General features: G+C 39.9%; 1 protein-coding gene across 3 annotated transcripts in view; it reads left to right on the top strand.

Annotated features, from left to right (window-relative positions):
- Nucleotides 1-1,016: 1,016 nt before the first annotated feature.
- The window catches only part of CDIN1 (CDAN1 interacting nuclease 1), a 232,919-nt gene continuing 210,990 nt past the window's right edge, over nt 1,017-22,945 (top strand). For all 3 annotated transcript variants that reach the window (XM_040226980.1, XM_040226981.1, XM_040226982.1), the window contains exon 1: nt 1,017-1,611. In XM_040226980.1, coding sequence (XP_040082914.1) covers nt 1,511-1,611 — 101 coding nt within the window. In that variant the 5' untranslated portion in view covers nt 1,017-1,510. The remainder of the gene's footprint in view (nt 1,612-22,945) is intronic.

Below are 22,945 nucleotides of genomic sequence, written 5' to 3'. Positions count from 1 at the left end.
TGCGGGAGACTTGGGTTCGATCCCTGGGTCGGGACGATACCCTGGAGAAGGAAATGGCAACCCACTCCAGTACTCTTGCCTGGAAAATTGCATGGACAGAGGAGCCTGGTGGGCTGCAGTCCATGGGGTCGCAAAGAGTCGGACACGACTGAGCAACTTCACTTCAAGCTGCTGACCAACTGTTTTATACAGACTATCTTCCATAGACTATCTGCTGGAAACTAAGGAATCCACTCATTGTACTATTTTATTTAATCTTACAAATAATCCCATGAATTAAAAATCAGTTTTACAGACAAAGGAATTGAGGCTTGGTCAGTGTAAAGAATTTATCTAAGGAGGCATATCTAAGCTAAACTTCTAACCCAGGTCTTATTCCAGATTTAAAAATGAACAACAACAACAAAATAACCATTCACACATTCTATATTTAAACACTTTGTCATATAAAATGTTAAAATTTGAAAACAAACATAACACATGACCTTCTAAGAACCAAGTAGATATATTTATTTTAAATGGATTAAAGGAGGAGCTAATGTCCTAAACAATGGCCTCGGGCAAGCTGAGATCCACCCATAATACAGACACAAAACAGATAAATTCTTCCACTGACTTATTTCTCCAAATATTTACTGAACGCTTACTATTTTTTGAGAACTGGGAATTCGCAAATGAATAAAATGATTTCAGTTCTTGAGCACCTAATTGTGAGGAGTGAATGTCATATTCTTTACTGCAGTCATTCTTTACTCTTTGATGATGTGGGTTTTGTTTTCTAGCCTCTTTCCCAGCAGGGCCAAAATTGTGTTCCTCGCGAGCTGCACAAGTTTTTTACTTCCCTCAACACAAGCCAAGCTTAGTCTATGACGATCTCAACGGGTTTGCGGTTTACAGCTCCTCCTCTCAGGCTTCCAGGGCGCAAGAGTCCTTCGCTGAGAGAAGGCGTGTTTCTTTGCAGGCCTGTCTCCGATTGGAGCTGCGGTTAAACTTGTGCGTTTGGAAGCGCTGGATGCGTGTTCAAATCGCGCGCCCTGGCAGACGTTTTCCCGGACTCATGTGAGCCCTGTTGCCTGATCGATGCGCCAGGACTCCCTGGCTTCTGGCAACAGGGAAGGCATTAAAGCCAAGAGCCTCCCGCGTTAATCCCAGGTGGGCCATGCCCAGGGACCTCCCCTTGGAGATTTAGGCCCCACCTCTGCCTGCGGCCGTTACTTCCTGGTTGGCTTGCCCTTAACTGACATGGCGGCTAGCTGCCTTCGGCTGGGCCTACTGCGGCTGCTCAGAAAGCCAAGAAAGGGCAGTCTGTCTACAGCCCGCCTCCCGCCGCGGAGGTGCCTGGTGAAGTCTAGGCTTGTGCACCCAGGGGTGCAGGGGATTAGGGGGCCAGGAAGTCGGGGACACAGCGCTGTGCTGCTGTGTACGCACCCTCGTCTGTCAACAGCAAGACTGCTCGAGACAAGGGTGTTCTTTTTACTTTCCCTTGTCATCTCCCTGTCCCTGGCCCAACATGATACTGACCAAAGCCCAGTACGACGAGATAGCCCAGTGCCTAGTGTCTGTGCCGCCTACTAGGCAGAGCCTGAGGAAGCTGAAGCAGAGGTTCCCCAGGTAAGTGCCCATCTCGCCCCTCACAGAGCCCTTTTGCCTGCAGCAGCTGTGCCTGGCAGCCCAGCCGGTGCTTAGGAACCACGTGTCACACATAACTGGGGAGGAACACGAGTGTCAGTTGTTAGGAGATCAGGGATTCAAAAAGGTTTATTCTTTGACCAGCCTTACAGGAGAGTCTTAATGGATGAATCCCAGGCAGCCTTCCAAGGCCATGCAGTTCAATCAACAAATGTTGTTGAAAACTTGGGTTTTGCTAGTTGATGGGTGCACATAAGTAAGTGCTGCATAAATTTGTTACTGTTGTTTAGTTGCTAAGTCGTGTCCTACTCTTTGCAACCCCATGGACTGTGTAGCCTGCCAGGCTCCTCTGTCCATGGAATTCTCCAGGCACGAGTACTTGAGTGGGTTGTTATTTCCTTCTCCAGTGGCTCTTCCCCTCCCAGGGATCGAACTGCATCTCCTGCATTGGCAGGCGGATTCTTTACCCTTGATCCACCAGGGAGGTCTCCTTGCATTAATGTCTGGTGGCTAATTGACAGATTCTAGGAATGAATGACAGGTGGCAGGGCTCTCTCAAAGTGGAAATATGAATTGTAGATTCAAAAGATGAAAATTGAGGACACTTTTAATTGGCCTCTTGAAACAAAGGAGAGTACAAGCCTAAAGGGAACTCTTCTGGTTGACTGTGGCTCTCTGCTGCAACAAAGTGACCTCAAGTGTTCAAGCCAGTCAGAGACTGGTACCCTACAGATTCTACTGTTGCGTCAAGCAACCATATGGATGCACAGATGGGGGATGGCGGAGGATGAGAGAGGAGATAACAGAGGACGAGATGGTTGAATGGCATCACCAATTCAATGGACATGAGTTTGAGCAAGTTCCAGGAGATGGTGAAGGACAGGGAAGCCTGGTGTGCTGCAGTCCGTGGGGTTGCAAAGAGTCGGACACGACTGAGGGACTGAACAGTAACAACATTGGATACACATTCCAGGTGTATTTCATACTTCCCTTCTCCCTGCGCATGTCTTTTTTCCAAAGATTTTTAGGCTTATCCAACTTTCTAAGAAGGGACTTTAGCAACTATATGCTATAGATTTCCTTGTTTTAAAGATGTATAAACTGAGGCCCTGACATTACACAAAGAACCAATCCAGGGCCAGAAGGGTACTTGTCCCATGTTTAAAGTATAGAATGTTTGTTTACCTTTATTCTGTTTTAAAGCCAAATCCAAATTTATTCCATTTTACTCTGTGGCACTGAACAACACCATGAGCTTCCTTGTCTTTGACATCATCAAGGAAGTGTTTTCTAGCAGAGAGATTATTGGATAATTGGTGTTAGTAATGTACAAATTTAAGGTCTTTTATGACTCAGTTTTTCCCTTGAAGGACTCAGTTTTCCTAACCTGTAATATGAAGGGACCTCGTTTGAGTATTATCCAGATTTAATTTATCCTTTTATAGTCTTTAAGATTTTTTATCAGATTTGCTAACAAGTAACAAAATTGACTGAGTTAGAATGGGTGAAGGCTGGTCAGGGAATAGATTTTTCTGGGCAATTTTAAGATATATCATGCACTTAGATAATTCTGCTCTCGTTATGTACTTATATTAGCACTGTATTTTTGCTTCTCTCTTTTCCTCTCTTCTCTTTCTCTCTGCTTCATTCTTTTCCTTTCTTTTCCATAGCAAATACCTTCTCTCCGTTAGAGGTAACCTCTTCTTACTTTTATTAAGGTTTTATGTCTTTTTTTAAAATTGGAATGTAATTGCTTTACAGTGTTGTGTTTTTGCTGTATAAAAACATGAATCAGCTATATGTGTGTATGTATAGCCTCTCTCCCACCCCTCCCCCATCCTACTCCCCTATTCCTCAGTGAGCACTGGGTTGGGCTCCCTGTGTTATACAGCAGCTTCCCACTAGCTATCTATCTTGCACAGGATAGTGTCTATGTCAGCGCTACTCTCTCAATTCACCCCACCCTCTCATTCCCCTCCCTGTGACTACAAGTCTGTTCTCTATATCTGCGTCTCTCTTCCTGCCCTGCAAATAGGTTCTTCAGTACCATTTTTCTAGATTCTTCATGTGTGCATTAATTAAGTATACTTACGAAAGACTCCCATTCCTTTGGGGCACCATGTGTCTTGCCTATTCTCATATGCCTTTTTTGAGATATGGCACCTGATATGTATCTCCAAATATTTTTGCTTCTTTCAAATACCATTTAGGGTATAACTAACTCTTCTTTTACTGGAAGGTTTATTGAGAGAGCTGTACTACCAATCTGCAGAAGGAATTGAAGAGCAGCATGGGTAGGAATTCTGTACAGTGTGTAATTTGAGAGTTGGCCTCAGTTTGCATTATAGCACTGTTTTACTTTAGATGTTGGATGCAAAGGACTTGAACAACCTTTAGGTTTGACAGTTCATTTTACCTGAGGATTAGTCAAGTAAGGACCTCAGAGATAATTTCTGGTGGTTCAAAGAAGTTAAGTGGCTTGTCAAAAAGCCTGGAGATATTGGATGGCTCAAAAGTGTCTAGAATACAGGTTTCATGACTTTCAGTTCAGAGTTCTATACTAAGCCACCTTAATTATTTTTAATATTAATAACAGCAGCAATAATTTTTTTGTGTGATGTTCACCTAAATTGAATTCTGAAAATAAAGTACTGAAATGCTTTTTAAAATTGCTGAAAATTTTTACTTTGCTGATTTTAAAAGCAGTACATGCTCAGTAAAGAAAATTTTAAAATATTCATAATCTTTCAGCTCTGAAAATTTCTGTTAATATATTTTAAAAATATTTCTAGTTTTTTTTTCTGTGCAATAGTTTCTCTGCTAATATGGTTATAGGTCCTGTTTTTCTCGTTTAACATATCGTAAGCATTTCTCATCTTTAAAACGTCCTTATAATTTATTTCAAATAACTAATAATATCCACATTCTAGATGTACTTGCTGGACATCAAGAGTTTTGTTTTTCTAATTTTCTGATATTATTTCTGTATTTATATCATGCCAAGTCTGCTTGTTTTCCTATTAATACTTTAGAATCTCAGGAATTGAGAACGACCATATCATCAGTTTTCACACTTTTGGTCTCTTCAAACTCTAAAAAAGTACTGAGGACCCCAGAAAACTTTTGTTTACATGGGATTTATCTGTTGATATTTACCAAAATGTAAATTAAACCTGAAAAAAATTTTTAATTGCTTATTTATTTTAAAGATTAATAACCATAATTTCAAAAAGCTAGTGAGAAAAATGGCCTTGTTTTACACTTTTGCAAATCTCTTTACTACCTGTCTTAACAGAAACAAGATCTGCTTTGGCATTCAACTTGTGATATGCTATCTTGATTAAAGAATATGAAGAAATTCTAGCCTTAGACAAAAAGGTAGTTGGAAAAGTAGTTTTGTTACTACATAGTACCCAACAAGTGGTATTTTTCTTAGAAGTTAACTGCAATGTGGAAAGTGAAACCATATATAGAACTTTCTGGCCAGTCTTGAACTTTGAGTGGATCTTTCACTCATGCATAGTTCTTATCATCATGCATTGTTCATTTGCAAAATATTGGTTGTGAGTTATGCAAATCTTCTAAATGTTGTCACCTTTCATTACACAGCATCTAAAACAATCACATTTGTTTATATCCCCACTGATTTCATCAGAAAAGTCTGTAGGATTTGAAGCTGTAACACGGTGATGGATGCAGAGTTTTCCAATATTTGATTTTCCCCTTGAAAGCTCAATTTTTTTCATTGGCAACAGATACTATTGGTTGTTTCTCTTGAAGTGACAGGCTCATGTTGTTTATTTTTGAGAAAATGTCTGCCAGATACCCAAATGTGAATAATCATAGTTTGTTCATCATTCATCCAAGAAGAAATGGTGTTCCATGGAAAGGGCACCTAGAGTTCAGCTCTGAAACAGTCATACAAATGCTTCCCCTTCAGATAGTCATCATACTTCGATATGCAGTAGACGTGCTTTTGGTTTACCCCTTATTTTGTTATATAGAATGTTAAGAGAATGTGTATCTAGAGTTGAGATTTAATAAAATTAATAGGTGAATCTTAGGATATTCTTATGTGAAACTGGCTTTCTTTCTTCCTGCAAGCATGAGACTCCTAGGCCAGTTGTGTGCAGCCTTGGTTTGTGCTCAGGAGCTGGCAGTTTGGGCCACCATTCTTTTTGCACCATCAGTTCTAATGTCACACAGAAGAAAAGGCAAGTCAAGTCTTACTGTTTCTGTAAAAATAGTTTTGACCTTGTAGACCTTTGAGAGAGTCTCAGGGACTCTAGGGGTCCATCAGCCTCACTTTAACAGCCGTTAGCAGTTGACATGACTGAGTGACTTCACTTTCACTTTTCACTTCCATGCATTGGAAAAGGAAATGGCAACCCACTCCAGTGTTCTTGCCTGGAGAATCTCAGAGACGGAGGAGCCTGGTGGGCTGCCGTCTATGGGGTCGCACAGAGTCAGACACGACTGAAGCGACTTAGAAGCAGCAGCAGCAATTTCAAACTAATGTAGGTCAGGAAGCAATAGTTAGAACTGGACATGGAACAACAGACTGGTTCCAAATAGGAAAAGGAGTACGTCAAGGCTGTATAGTGTCACCCTGCTTATTTAACTTGTATGCAGAATACATCATGAGAAATGCTGGGTTGGAAGAAGCACAAGCTGGAATCAAGATTGCCGGGAGAAATATCAGTAACCTCGGATATGCAGATGACACCACTCTTATGGCAGAAAGTGAAGAGGAACTAAAAAGCCTCTTGATGAAAGTGAAAGAAGAGAGTGAAAAAGTTGGCTTAAAGCTCAACATTCAGAAAACCAAGATCATGGCATCTGGTCCCATCACTTCATGGCAAATAGATGGGGAAACAGTGTCAGACTTTATTTTTTGGGGCTCCAAAATCACTGCAGATGGTGATTGCAGCCATGAAATTAAAACATGCTTACTCCTTGGGAGGAAAGTTATGACCAACCTAGATAGCATATTGAAAAGCAGAGACATTACTTTGCCAACAAAGGTCCATCTAGTCAAGGCTATGGTTTTTCCAGTGGTCATGTATGGATGTGAGAATTGGACTGTGAAGAAGGCTGAGTGCCAAAGAATTGATGCTTTTGAACTGTGGTGTTGGAGAAGACTCTTGAGAGTCCCTTGGACTGCAAGGAGATCCAACCAGTCCATCCTAAAGGAGATCAGTCCTGGGTGTTCTTTGGAAGGATTGATGTTGAAGCTGAAACTCCAATACTTTGGCCACCTCATGTGAAGAGTTGGCTCATTGGAAAAGACTCTGATGCTGGGAGGAATTGGGGTAGGAGGAGAAGGGGACGACAGAGGATGAGATGGCAGATGGCATCACTGACTCGACGGACATGAGTTTGAGTAGACTCCGGGAGTTGGTGATGGACTGGGAGGCCTGGCGTGCTGCGATTCATGGGGTCGCAGAGTCGGACACGACTGAGCAACTGGACTGAACTGACAGGGACTCTAGGGGTCCATCAGCCTCACTTTAATAACTGTTAGCAGTTTCAAACTAAAGGTTATTTATATTTTGAAGGATTTTGATGTTTATTGACAAATTACTATCAAGAAGATAGTAATTTTTGATCCATCCCTGGATCAGAAAGATTCCTTGGAGAAGGGAATGGCAACCCACTCCAGTACTCTTGCCTGGAAAATTTCATGGATGGAGGAGCCTGGAGTCCATGGAGTCACAAAGAATCAGACATGACTGAGCTACTAAGTCTCCTAGCTTCATTTGATGCTACTATTGGTTGGTTATAGTTGTCCTTTTCTAAAGACCCCATTCCCCAAGCATTTTAACCTGTCAACTTTTCCCATAGGAAATCTTGTATTTCATTCTTTTTGGCTTCCTGTAACAATTTGTTCTTGGGAAATGACTGGGCTCTGCCTCGTTTTATCTGAGTCATAGTTGTTTAGTCACTCAGTCTGACCCTTTGCAGCCTCAAGGACTGTAACCCACCAGGCTCCCCTCTGTCCATGGGGTTTTCCAGGCAAGAATTCTGGAGCGGGTTGCTGTTTCCTTCTCCAGGAATCGAACCTGTGTCTTCTGCATTGCAGGCCAATTCGTTACCGCTGAGCCAACAGGAAAGCCCCTCTGTAAAAGGAGGAATAAAGCTCCACAGCTGGGAAGTAAGAGAAACAGGATTCAAACCCAGGCAGGGTCTGACTCCAGATTCTCCCTCTCCCTCTTCAATTTCTTGAGGCTGTTGTGAAGATTAAGTGAAATAAGGCATGTGAAACAGAAACAGCTAGTATAGTATAGAGGTTCTAGTAAGTACTTAATAGGTGGGAAGTATGATTACTGTTATTATTAGTCAGTAAATTGCCTACAGTAGAATGTCTAGCTAGTAACTTTTGAAACATAGATGCAAATTTCCTTAAATATGGATCAGTTGATTGTATGCCTTTGAACACATAGATTGATCATTAGTTGAATATGGCTCATATATCAGAAACTTGCCTTATATCTTTTATAGCAATATGTAATACCATTAAAACAACAACAACTTTTAAACCTAAAGTCACGGACTTTTTTAGAATGATAGTAGCACATTGAAGGTATGGGCCTCCCTAGTGGCTCAGCCTGTAAAGAACCTGCTTGTAATGCAGGAGACCTGGGCTCAGTCCCTGAGTTGGGAAGATCCCCTGAAGAAAGGAATGGCTACCCCCTCCATTATTCTTGTCTAGAGAATTCCATAGACAGAGGAGCCTGGCAAGCTACAGTCCATGTAGCTTTAATGTGACACCACTCATCTTGTCACAAAGAGTGGGACATGACTGAGTGATTTTCACTTTCACTTATTGACGGTATAATTAATACTACAGGGCTTGGTTTTGCTGAAATTGGAAGATTGTTTCTATTGACCTTGTTCTCTCAATTGAATTGAAAGTTGGTACTCAATTGGTGGTCAATTTTCTATACTTCTGATAATGTTACAGTGTACCTGAGTTCCAGAGTCATGAGTGAGAATAGCTCATACAGGAAAAAAACAGCAGCCTTTTATTGAACTGGAAATTCTTTTAAGTGTTTTTGCCAAGGAAATATAATTAATTTATATGACTTTCAAAAATAATACTTATATTTAGGAATATTTCTGTGTTGATCATTATTGCAATCTGGGAAAGAAATTGGCCTAAGAATATGATTATTTTATGTGTTTCCTTTAGTCATCTTTAAAAACATGCTTTTTTACTCTGTAAGATTTCAAGTTTTTATTTTGTTGTTGTATTTGTGAAAAAGTGAAAGTGAAAGTCACTCTGGACTGGGTAGCCTTTCCCTTCTCCAGGGGATCTTTCCAACCCAGGGACTGAACGCAGGTCTACCGCATTGCAGGTGGATTCTTTACCAGCTGAGCCACAAGGGAAGCCCCAAGAATACTGGAGTGGGGGTAGCCTGTCCCTTCTCAAGCAGATCTTTCTGACCCAGGAATTGAGCCCGGGTCTCCTGCATTGCAGGCGGATTCTTTACCAACTGATCTGTCAGGGAGAAAGACTCTTTTGGAAGCCTATTTTGTTAAGTATATGGCATCATCAGTTTCTGAAAGAAGTGCTTAACTTTTATCAGGTATTTGTGCCACTTTACATGTGCACAGTTATAAAAGTGATATGAACTTGAATTCCTGCAAAGGAGTATTTGAAGAAAACCTCATATAGTGTTATCCAGAGAAGAACCTATATGCTGACAATATTAGTTTGAGGGAGAGACTTTTATGTTATTAGATTATTGACTTCATTTTTAAGTCTATATTCAGGCATCTGACTTCAGTCTACTAAGTAATAACTGATCCTGGAATGTTTGCTGGTACAATAAAAAGGAATTATATATTTCCCTAGGAGAAAAATGTTCAATAGATGTATAGGGTAATAATGTTCTATTATTTGACTTTCAGCAAATGTTGACTGAATTTCCCATTATGTTTTTATTACACATTTTGTGCAATTTTGCCATATTGGTTGAATTTTCCTTAAAAAAGCAAACAACCGATATAAAAACCCTTCTAAAGAATAAGCATGAAAAGTGACCTTAACATATTAAAGTCATGTACTGGTATGAAAATCATGTGGGAGACAGGTAAAGAATAAATTTTGCTTTCTTTTATTTTTGGTTGTCTTTTTCTTGAAGGGAAATGTCTTCAAGTGATTGTTTTAGACATTCTGGTTTCAAATTGCTTCTTTGGAGAGCTTATACCAGGAAAAGTGCTTGGCCACAGTTCCTCACTGAATGACAAGTCTCCTTTTCTTAGGGGAGCAGACAGACAGCTGCATCCAGGATGGTTTGGTCCATGGGTTTGAAACCAGCATGGAGCTCCCTGTGCATGATGGATTAGTGATGGCACATGGGTGGTCATGAATCCAGCCCTTTTCTGGCCACTTTGGGGAACTTATTCTTGCTTCTACTTTTCTTTCTTTTCTCCATCCCTACCTTTCAGGAAGCATCTTGATAACGTATTTAAGAGTTAATAATGCTTCCTTATGAACCAGAATTTCCTTTTTGCCAAAGAACAGTGATCCAGTTGACAGTGTCAGCTTTTTCAAGCACCTTCCTTTTATTAAGGTGTGATCTTTTCTGTGCCTTCAAGACAGCAAATAAGTTTTTTGTTTTCGTGTTTTAACCTAGTGTGGTGTTCAAACTGTGACCCCATAAAACCCGCAGTCTCATTAAAATAACCAAGAGCTCTGTCATTTTCCATCCAAAGTAAAATGTTAAAATATTTCAGGACTTATTTTTTTTAATGTGTTTTAAACATTGAGATTCAGTTGCTAAAAATGTTTGAAATCAGTTAAACTTAAGAGAAGTAACTTCAGCACCATGGGAGTAAATATTTTGAAACAAAGCAATACAAGTAGAGGAAAAAGTACGGTGGATTCATGTGTCTTGATACTGATGTTCAGTATAATATGTAAGCACTGGGTCTTTCCTTGGCTGAATGCTGGCTCATGGGAATTGGGGCAATTCTGTGTGAAGCTCAGGCTTTTTCTTAGGTTGTCCTGGGCTTCCCTTGTGGTTAAGCTGGTAAAGAATCCACCCACAATGCATGAGACCTGGGTTCGATCCCTGGGTTGGGAAGATCTCCAGGAGAAGGGAAAGGCTCCTCACTCCAGTATTCTGGCCTGGAGAATTCCATGGAATGTATAGTCCATGGGGTTGCAAAGAGTCAGACATGACTGTAGTCATGAGTGAGTGAGTGTCCTGGGAGCAGTAGTCATTTTACCAGTCTGAGACTTAAAATAGGTGGTGCATTTTTACTCCTTCCAACATAACTCATGTATTTATTTTCAATCTTCTGGTTATTGTTAGACCTTTCCTTTGCTTCAGGCCTAAGAAAAGATGAGATATAAACTCGAATCATTTATTTATTCTGTTTTAGGAAATAGGTATAGCAGACCCTTGATATTTACAAGTGCTATCAACTCTTGGTATTTAGAAGAGTTATCATTTACAACTTTTGAAAATCCTCAGATACACTGCTGGCACCACATAGGATGGCAAAGGTCTCTAAAGTTTGTCATGTACTTTTTAATTAAGTTAAACTCACTTCTCAGCTAACTGACTTGCTGCTCCCCACATCAGCCTAGGGTCATGGAAAATTCAGATTGACCCTCAGCAAGTTTAGGGAATAGTGTTTGTCATGGATATTTGTGGTCACTCTCAAAAAGTCAGAACTGGGTGTGTTTCCTTTAAGACTGCTGTGGGTACCCAGCTCCAGCTTCAGGACACACAGAAATGCAGGGTGAAACGCTTTGTGGTTTGTCAGTCGAGCTTGGGCCACACTTTAGCCCCCAAAGATGCCGTAACTTGTGAGATGGTGTCTAAGACTTGGGGACTAAGGCTCTTTGTAGGTGACCTCTTTCGTAGGTGGAATGTGGGAGAGTAAAACATCATTTAAACATATCTTACTACAATCATATGTGAAGTTAGACTGTTGGGTTTTTTTTCTTCAATTTTTTGCTTCTGTCTAAAACTCTTTCAAGCTGATACCATCTTTTGTTTAAGGTATGTTACACTGCTGTTTGTTTTTGCTGATACTTTTGATAGAGAAAGCTAATGAAATTTGAAATTCACTTGCACTTCAAGAGTCTCTCTTACATCCCCAGTCCATTTAGCTCAGACACTAAATGGATTGGGGGTTGTAAGAGAGATTCTTGGTTGTATAGCATTGAAAACTTCACAGACCCTTGTAGCCTAGATGTAACAGATATCTCACAAACATCATTTCTTAACTGACACAGCTAACATTATCTAGATTCTTCTTGAGGGCAGCTAAAATATATATTGTTATAAAAATACATTTAACGTCCAGTTCGTAACATTTTTGGGCTTCCCAGTTTGCTCAGTGGTAAAAGAATCTGCCTGCCAATGCAGGAGATTCAGGTTTGATCCCTGGGTTGGGAAGGTCCCCTGGAAGAGGGCATGGTGACCCACTCTAGTATTCTTGCTGGAAAATCCCATGGACAGAGGAGCTTGGTGGGCTACAGTCCATGGGGTCACAAAAAGTTGGATGCAACTGAGCAACCAAGCATGCATGCATCATAATATTTTGAATTTTTATGTGCACTTTGGTGGGCACATTTAGAGCTGGTCATGTGTTGATCACAAAAGCCTCTCCTGAGGGATCTGCATAACTCTCATTATTTCAGATGCAGTGACTTAGAGAGTGTTGGACTGAGATCATAACTAGAGATCGTCTAGTCAAATCGGTTAGTGTTAAGAGAGGCATAAACTGAGGAAGATTTGACCAGAATTACACACCTGGAGGCAAAACTCTTCTTTCATACTCTTTAGTTAAAGATCACTGATTGCGCTGGAAGTCTGGCGGGCCAGGCTGGTATCAGCAAGGAGTGGAGGAGAGGCGCTGGCCTGGTTGGGGTGGTGGCAAAGTGAAGGGACAGTTGTGTGCACGGACAGGACAGCCACAGCCTTAGCCAGCCCTCTGCTGCCATGTCAGAATGTGGGCCTACGACTGCCAGGGCTTCTGTTCTCTAGAAAGCAGCTCTAGATCTGATTTTTCAGGGGAAAAAAAAAAAATCCTGAATTTTAAATCTTGTCAATTTGTTTGAATTTTGAAAAAGCATTCTGTGGGCCAACAGTTTCCTGGCCAAACAGACTAAGTTTGTGGGCTGAATTTGGCCTGTAGCCCATGGGTGCTTGAGTTGGCTCTCTGCAGCTTGTGAGAGCGAATTGCAAGCATCTTTTCTCCACTCTGTACAATGTGACCTTGCATCAGCCATAGTGGGAGTGTTGACACCACCAAAATTGGCTACTGTGCAAACCTCAGCTTACCCGTATCTCCCCAGTTTACCAAAGACATTTATTTTATTTTTCATTGAGGTATAGTTGCTTTACAATATTGTGTTAGTTTTGCTGTACAACACAGTGAATCAACTGTGTGTGTGTGTGTGTGTGTGTGTGTGTGTGTGTGTGTGTGTGTGTGTATATCTCCCCTCCTTCTCCCTTTCTTTCTCCCCGCCCCCCTTCCCCTCTCTCCATGTCATCACAGAGCACCAAGCTGTACTCCCTATGCTATACTCTGTAAGCAGCTTCCCAGCAGCTGTCTATCTATATAAGGCACTTCTTAAGCCTCTGCACCACTGCATGCCATCAGCAATTTCAGCATGGCAGGCTTCCTTGTCCATCACCAGCTCCCAGAGCTTGCTCAGACTCATGTCCATCAAGTCAGTGATTCCATCCAACCATCTCATCCTCAGTCATCCCCTTCTCCTCCTGCCTTCAATCTTGCCCAACCTCAGAGTCTTTTCCAGTGAGTCAGTTCTTCGTATCAGGTAGCTGAAGTATTGGAGCTTTAGCTTCATTTAGCATCAGTTTTTCCAATGAATATTCAGTGTTGATTTCCTTTAGGATTTACTGATTTGATCTCCTTGCAGTCCGAGGGACTCTCAAGAGTTTTCTCTAACACCACAGTTCAAGAGCATCAATTCTTTGGCACTCAGCTTTCTTTATAGTCCAACTCTTACATCCATACATGACTGTTGGAAAAACCATAGCTTTGACTAGATGGACCTTTGTTGGCAAAGTAATGTCTCTGCTTTTTAATATGCTGTCTAGGTTGGTCAAAGCTTTTCTTCTAAGAAGCAAGCATCTTTTAATTTCATGGCTGCAGTTACCATCTGCAGTGATTTTTGAACCCAAGAAAATAAAATTTGTTGCTGTTTCCACTGTTTTCCCATCTATTTGACATAAAGTGATGGGACCAAATGCCGTGATCTTAGTTTTTTGAATGTTGAGTTTTAAGCCAGCTTTTTCACTCTCCTATTTCATCAAGAGGCTCTTCAGTTCCTCTTCTCTTTCTGCCATAACGGTGGTGTCATCTGCATATATGAGGTTATTAATATTTCTCCTGGCAATCTTGATTCCCGCTTGTGCTTCATCCAGCCCGGCATTTCGCGTGATGTACTCTTCATAAAAGTTAAATAAGCAGGGTGATGTACTCCTTTCCCAATTTGGAACCAGCCTATTGTTCCATGTCCAGTTCTAACTGTTGCTTCCTGACCTGCATACAGTTTTCTCAGGAGGCAGGTCAGGTGCTCTGGTATTCCCATCTCTTTAAGAATTTTCCACAGTTTGTTGTGATCCACACAGTCAAAAGCTTTGGTGTATTCAATAAAGCAGAGATAGATGTTTTTCTGGAACTTTCTTGCTTTTTCTGTGATCCAGCAGATGTTGACAATTTGATCTCTGGTTCCTCTGCCTTTTCTAAATCCAGCTTGTGCATCTGGAAGTTCTTGGTTCACTTACTGTTGAAGCCTCAGTTGGAGAATTTTGAGCATTACTTCGTTAGTGTGTTGTGATAGTATCTGTGGTTATAATAGACTCAGTGTTAGAAACTGAAAAGATTTTATCTAAACCAGCCTCCTTATTTTCTAGATTTCCAAAGTGTTTTTCTTTAACCCCAGTATAATAGGAAACCAGCTTTTAGCACATTAGGGTGAAAATATAGTCCTTAGCTGATAATGGCAACCATGATGTGCTTTTGGATTGGTGGCAAAATGGACATCTCAAGGTTTAGACTGATTACTCCCACTTAGAAAACGGTCATGAAACATGATCAGTGCCTAAGACAGAATAACTGGAAATGTTAAAACCTGATACTTTTATTTTTAAAATTTTCATTGGAGTATAGTTGCTTTACAACGTTGTGTTAGTTTCTGCTGTACAGCAAAGTGAGTAAGCTATACTATATATATATATATACTATATATATATATATGCACACACACATATATATGTATATTGGAGAAGGCAATGGCACCCCACTCCAGTACTCTTGCCTGGAAAATCCCATGGACGGAGGAGCCTGGTAGGCTGCAGTCCACGGGGTCTCAAAGAGTCGGACACGACTGAGCGACTTCCCTTTCACTTTTCACTTTCCTGCACTGGAGAAGGAAATGGCAACCCACTCCAGTGTTCTTGTTTGGAGAATCCCAGGGACAGGGGAGCCTGGTGGGCTGCCGTCTATGGGGTCGCACAGAGTCGGACCCGACTGAAGTGACTTAGCATGTATGTATATGCCCTCTTTTTTGGATTCCCTTCCCACTGAGGTCGCCACAGAGCTTTGAGTAGAGTCCCCCGTGCTGTATAGTGGGTTCCTGTGTGTGCGTGTGTGTACTCAGTTGTCCCGTCATATCCAATTCTTTTCAGCCCCATGGACTGTAGGCTGCCAGGCTCCTTCCTATGTTCATGGAATTTTCCAGGCAAGAGTACTGGAGTGCATTGCCATTTCCTACTCAAAGGCATCTTCCTGGGCCAGGGGTTGAACCCCCATCTCTTATGGGCTGGTACATTCTGTACCACTAGTGGCACCTGGGAAGCCCCATAGTCCTTTCTTATCAGTGAACTGCTATATACATAGTATCAGTAGTGAATTTACGTCAGCCCCTATCTCCCAATCCATTCCACCCTCCCTTTACCCCCTTGGTGTCCATGTATTTCTTCTCCATGTCTGTGTCTCTCTTTCTGCCTTGTGAATAATTCATCTGTATTTTTCTAGATCCCATATATAAGTGGTATTATATGATATGTGTTTTTCTCTTTCTGACTTCACTCTGTATGAGAATCTCTAGGTCCATCCATGATGGCTGATAAAGCCTGAGAATTTTAGAAAAGTATGTTCTTACAATTACTTTTCTCAGAACACCCCTCCCCCCCATATTGTGGAAGCTCTTTTATGTTTTTACTTCATCTTGATAACAGAGTGGTTATGAATTTATGAAAGATATTTGTATGAATACCAGTTTTGGAGTCAGGCTTTTGTACCAGAAAGTCATTTGAGTCCAGTAATTATGAGTTCAAGTGAAAGTCCTCCAGGGCGTGGAGAGTTTGTTGCTCTAGGTCATCACATGAGTGTGAATGTTGATTTCAGTGTTTAATGTAAAGATTAATAACTTAGAACAACTAGTGTTTCTAAACAATTTAAAATCTATTCATTTTGCCAATACTGTTTATGAAAAGACCTTGTGGTAAACACAAAGAAATTATAGAAACTTTTTTAAAGAAAATTGATTTATTGTTTCTTAAGGCTTTGCTTATTATTAATTACAATGTATTCTGGAATGCTGCCTGCAAAGAATTTGCTTAATTTATCATATTTGTGCAGTTCTGCTGATCATATAGTTGCAGTAATAATGAGTTGGGCAATATGTAATTCTTGCCCTTCCTTTGCTATTATATTTTATTTATTTATTTATTGGCTGCTCCGCCAACAGCATGTGGGATCTTTGTTCTGCAACCAGGGATCAAACTCATGTTCCCCTGCGTTGGAAGCGCGGAGCCTTAACCACTGGCCCACCAGGGAAACCCCTTTTCTGTTTTATCAGAGAGCATATCTTCTAAGTTTTTGGTCACAGAGGCTTTCAGCTTTTGATATGCTTCACTTAAACTGCTTAGGCCAGATTTGAATAAAAGTACTAAAACTGATTAGAGATCTTCATGCTTTAAAAAATAATAATACTTAAAAACTCTGAGTGACACTCTGAAAAATAGTTGCCTGTAGCCAAAGATGGAAGTAAAAGTCATAACTATACTATAGATTGTATTTTGAGGACAATTATTTTCCATATAACTCTTGTGAAGTGTGACAACAAGATTTGGTTTTCATGTTAGAGGTGTAAGGAGACTAGATTTGCTGCATTTTCATGAAAAATACTTTATTCATGTGCTGGCTTTTTGGACAATTGTATTCTGCACTGTATTACAGTGGCACAATAAATTGCTGAATATACTGTCTGCTGAATATGACTTTACCATGAAAAATTTGATGCATGGAGAAGGAAAGGTTGGAATATATCAACCTTTTCTGACAAGGGACTTCGAATTTTGACCTAATACAGGTGACCTTTGTGCGCAATAAAAGTGAGCTTAATCTTGAGGTCAAGGTGGAGGTGAATGGCAGGGCAGCGTGGCAGAACTTATGCTGATTGTGGGTACTTCAGAGCCTACGTAGCTATTGGTTAAATGGGAGTCTGGCACTTTTTTTTTTTTTCCAATTTTAAGCATTTCCAGGAGCTTATTTATAGCTAGTTGTTTAGCTTTTTAATGCCATCCCATTTCCTCAAAGCTCAGCTATCTGTTTAGCTGTGGTAAGTTTGTCTGTTTTTATAAAGTTTACTGTTTCTGAGTGAAAGGCATGAGTGTGCTATTATTTTCTGCTCTGTAGATAAGCCTTAGCTAAAAATAAAAATGTTCTTCTGGCTTATAGAAAAGACAACTGACATATATAACCTTGGAACTGAAAATACATCTTCTTTGAAGAGGGTTTACTTCTTTGACAAGTTGAACTTTTGTCATCTAACTTTGGAACTGTCAGAAGAATTTTTAAGTACTCTGTACCTTTATCTAGGTTATAATTAAGAGAACTCTCATGAATTATTGTCTTAAAAGGTTTAGTTGATTTAGAGACTGATTATTCCCTTGAAACTTTCTTTGAAATGCAACTGCTAATGCATTTACGTTATAATATAGTATGATATAAACTATTTTTAAGGTTTTACCTGCCATGCATAGAAGAAAAAAATGTTTAAAAACATAAATTTCACTAGTGACTTCCTCAACGGTTTTGTCACAGATGAAACTGCACCTTAGCAAAGCATCAGGAAAAAACCTGCCAGCAGTTATGTTTTCTGAACACTTAGTGAATATTCTGCCCAAATAATTGGTTGGAACAACAAACAGTCAGGGGGAGAGTGTCAGAGACTTCTAAAGGAAAGAACTTCTCCTCTTTTAATCGAGCCTGCAGAATATATTCCCTGGGACTGATCAGCTCTGGAGCGCTGAGGTTTGATGATTGGAATGGCAGGAAAGCATGCTTTCAGGACATAACGAATTGACGAGGCCATCCATCATTTGTTAGCATACGCTGAAACGTGGGCTGTGTGTGCAGAGGCCAGTGATTTAGTAAATACTTGGGAGATGAATAGAGCTCACACACAGGGGAAGATATTGCTGTCCTTCAGCAGCCCGAGACCCAGGCGCCTGCTGAGAAGGCCCTCTGACAGCACATCATCAGTAACTGGCCTGTCACAGTCAGCGGTGCCCACCAACCATCGCCAGTATATTAAATGCATTTTTAATATCTGCTTCAGTAGATTTAATGAAGAAAATTGAGTTTCCATACTCCACGCGCTGCTTCTTCAAGTGTTCTAAGGCATGGACTTTTGCCTGCAGAAGAAAGGGGAAGGACCATGCTGGGAGTTAGGATAGCTGATTGAAAAGGACACTCAGAATAATGTGCAAACGATAAATAGTTTGAGCGTCGGCATCTTGTTGATGTTTAAAAAAGCTCATTTTTTTTTAAAGAGGGTTTATGATTTAGTTCCTAATTCCTTCCTTCCTTCCCCAGCCTTTTCTGTAGAAGGGTTGAACCTGCTGCTAAGAGATGTATACTTATTGATCTGAAAGGAATATTAAGGGAATATTATGATTTGGCATATTAGTTTGTGTTTTGAGATACTGTTTGAGTCTTAGGATTTTTCGCATGAAGACATAAAGTAGGTTTTGCTTAGCTAGTTGGCTTCCATATTTTTGTTGAACTTGTTAATCAAGTTGGTGTATTTTTGTCTGGGATCATGCTCAAAATGAATGTGAAAAAAATTTGTTGGCAGCTTGATTAAAAAGTGCTCGTATGCGTTCTTAGACTAGATGGTTTCTTTAAAAATTGTGATTCAAAATTGTTCAATTTTTCTCTCCTAGCAAAGTTCATAGATTCCTTCTTTTTAATGAGTTTCAGTGTTGACATTATTTACTACAAAATAGCAAGACAACCAATTAGATATAGTTGCAAGCGTGTACTTTAAAGGTTTCCACTTTTGTTTGAAAAAAAAAAAAAAGAAATCCCGAATATGCTCTCATGTTCACAGAAGAAGAAGCTATGGAATGGGACCTATAAATCTGATTCCTGCATGTGTCAAAACAGTAATGTATTAAATGCATATTATTATAAAAATTTAAGACATGTCTTAAACACACTTACATTTTTATAACACATGGCAATATTAAATAATACATTTCCTTGTTAGCATCTGTTTGCCGTCATTGTTGGCAAGACCTATGATTTATTGCTTAAATTAATGACCAAGGCCATTTTGGACCTGATATATGCCCCTAAGCTTATTACATCACTAAATAAAATAAAATGTATGCACTTGTGACAGAGTTATTTTTATAATTGTTTATCCCTTTAAGTGCCCTATTCAGTGATTCACTGAAAGGTTCATAATGGTTGGCTTGTAACCAGAAAATAATCTCAGAAAGGTAAAATGTATTTCTTGTTTAGAAGTAAAATGCCAGACTTACGGTGATGATAGGGTCCCAGCAAGAATTTGCAACACTCAGACTCATTCTTCAGTGCTCTCAATTAACTCTTGTTGAATTTTTTGAGGCATAGCCACCCCCCCCCCCCAACTCAACCCCAACGTTTAATGCTGCCTATTAATACTGGTGCTCATCTTCGTATGATCTCTTCAATGTAGATAAAGTGATTTTGTTCTGACATAAAGCTGCAAGGGTTAAATTCCTTACAAGGATTTTTCAGGTGCCGTTATCATCATGCATTAAACCAAGCAAGATTATTTTCCTATTTTTAGTTCTTTTCTTTGGGGAGATTGAAACTTTACTGTTTTTATATTGAACTCTATTTGACTTCATAGCCTTTATCTTTCCTTTCTAAGGGTGCAGTATGATAGCCCCTTCAGTATTTTACAGTTCCCAGTTACCTAAAATCACTCTGCTGCCTGACTTGTAATACAGTATAGTATGGCTTCGCGGTTTTGCTCCTCAAGAAGTATCTCACTGACTGTCAGCTTTCCTGTCCTATGATGGTAAGGCAAAGTGAGCCCTGCTTCTGGACTGCAGTGTCTGCACCTTGAAACATTTGGAATCTCTTTGGTACCTGAGAATAATACGCCTGGGAAGATTACTATTTTGCAGATATCTTGGGACAATTATCACTCATAAATGGAAATGAAATTTAGCTCCTAAGAGAGATCTTTTCCTCGTCTTACTTTCATCTCACTTTTATTGCGTCATTTTAAACAAAATAGTTCAGTGGTAATTGAAAGTTGTCCTTTTTTTCCCCCTTAGTTTTCCTTCCCAAGGCAGTTGATCTGATGAAGTTTTTAACACTTCTCTCAGAAATGATGAGCCCAACAAGTATTTGTGTTTTTCTTTGAAAATTATATTGACTTTTTCAACTCTGGGCTCTCATCTCCCACTTCTGATATTTGTATCACCCAGTTCATCTTATCTTCCTTGTCTGAGAAACCTACCTCCAGATAAAATATTTTAAAGGAAAATTGATGAGAAGGAGTCTTCAGTGCCATTGTCTAATTCTCCCTCTCTTTATCTGTCTCTCTTCCCTTTTACGTTTTGGTTTTTTGAATATTGGTAAAGAGTTTTTTCTTTGACCATTATAGTTACTTTTGCCTGTTTATTTGGAAAGTGTGCATTCTTGTCTATTGCTTTCTGTCTGACTGATAGTGAATTCCTTAAGGATAGGAACCCTGTGTTTTGCTGTGATTTTATCTTCCAACTCCTCCCATTGGTGCCTAGCACGGTATTGTGGTGCTTTTATGCATTCAGTGAATTCTTGTGAACTTTCTTGCACAGGTCAGTGCTTATTTTTATGATCCCTTTTTCAGAGAAGAAAAGTTAGGAACGTGTTTCTTCTTTTTTGGCTAGTATTGTTCAATCTAGCACCACACAAAGAACTTGCTCTTCTTTCTGCAATGGTTTCTTAAGCTTTCAGTTTCTAGGTAAGGCTGTTTAAGTCCTATTTAAAAATATTAAAGTATTCAGTAGGCAGCTAAGTGCTTAGCCTCATGTACTACTTAACACCAAATGAAAGTAAAATATAATGCAGACATAGAACCATTTGTTATATTTTAGTAGATGAAGCAATGGCTGTGTAAACCTTAACCTTGTAATTTTGTGAGTCCCACTTTATCATGTAGCTGTAAGGGTAATCAAAATAAATCGTGGGAGATGAATAAATATTTTCTAGTGCTTTCTCTGTGCTTTCAGAAGTGATGCTTGATCCATGAAATTTTAGTAAGTGTATTAAATAAAACAATATGATGTGCACTGTGTCAGATCTGATAAATTATTCGGTATAGGACATTTATACAACATATGTTGAGCTGCTACGTGAACAGCTTAATGACTATAAATTATGTTAATCTGACTTGCCATTTTTATATTTTGTTAAAAGTTGCACTATTTGTACTGTAGATATATATATATATGTACACACATACATATATAAACACATGCACACACACACATATATATATTGGGGGGCAGGGAGAAGAAGGCATAAGAAAGGCACAGGTCATCTCTGCAATGTTCTGACAGTGATCCGGGGCTCCTCAGCTGCGCAGTGTACATAACACAGATGTTGGGGAGTCATCTGTCAGCCATGCCTCTCCTATGGAGTTAAAGTTCTAGAGGGAAAAGAATTTGACACAGTGCTGTCACTGTTACATTTTCACAATAGAAGAGCATGCAAATATTGAACCTCCTGCTTAGCAGTAGTGCCCTGTCTAATGTCTGTGCTGGTTAGAATAAAAAATCATGGGTGCATCTTGGGCTCAGAGATCTGACAAAGGTCATGCTATGTTGGGCATTTGAATTGGAAATTGTCTGGACTTAGATTTTATAAAGCTCCCACTGTTGTGTGTGGGGAGAATTTCAGCAGGGTTTTGTCCCTGGAGAGGCCTCTTAGGCCCTTCTCTGTCCTATGAATGAATTTAGATGTGAGGGTTACTCCTGCCTTAAAACTGTTAAGTTCATTTTGCATACATCCCTAGAGAGAAAAACTGGCAGATGCTTTTGTCTTGGAAGTGTTTAAAAGAAAACTGCAGAGCAGGAACAAGAGAGAAAAGAGGCCCTGTGTGGAGTCCCAGAACATTTTGGAAATGGCCAATATGCAGTTTTCATCAGTATGAAGGCGGGGTGCAATATGGTGCCTGTAGCTCACAAGGGAATATGAATGTTGATTAAGCATACTCCCAGGCTTTGAAATTCTGAAAGCAGTGTCAGAATAATGGATGTTGAGCAAATGTCAAGCATTTGTTAATTTCTCTGTTATTTGGAGTTTATCTACCATGATCAATCAAATAAACTAGTGCTCCTCTCTTGTGGCACGTGTCATTGATATGGTGATTAGGTGGCAAGAGAGACCTTCTGCCTTTTTTCCAGGTAACAGATTATAAATGAGTAGACAGAGCTTTTCAGTTGAAGATCTGTTTATGGCTTTGTTTGGTAGAAATTTGGCTATTGACTGAGTACGCCAGTGATGGTATAAAAATCTGTGTCCACATGCCACAGATATTAACTATGGTACCATTTACACCAAAACCAGCACTGGTGTTATGATTTTCATCTAAATATTGTTTCCACTAGTTTCTAAAGCTTTGATGTAAAACTGGGTGAAAGAAGTTCAACCCTGGAAGAATTCTGACCTGTTATGTTAATGTTTGTTGATGGAGTTTTTTATCTGTTTATGTTTATAGTTGTTAATTCTAACTCAATTATTGACTTCTGTTCTTTGGAGACAGTCAGTAGATTTGCTTCACATGGTTCCAAGTAGTTTCTTCCTATTATTTTTAGGAAGCAGCACTACAGTGTTTTGATGCCCCACACGATCAAAAGGTCCTTTCGAGCAGTTCCTCAACTGCAGATTATTGTGCAGTAGTAATGTTCCATGCTGTGAGAAGCAGTTTCCAGTTAGAATGTGAATGGCCTTACCAACTGGGATTTCATTAGGGGTTGACACTAGGTAC

This window comes from Oryx dammah, unplaced genomic scaffold (assembly GCF_014754425.2).
Source record: "Oryx dammah isolate SB20612 unplaced genomic scaffold, SCBI_Odam_1.1 HiC_scaffold_26, whole genome shotgun sequence".
Taxonomy (NCBI): Eukaryota; Metazoa; Chordata; class Mammalia; order Artiodactyla; family Bovidae; genus Oryx; species Oryx dammah.
Note: the sequence above shows the minus strand (reverse complement) of the source record. Positions and strands in the feature narration are given on the sequence as shown.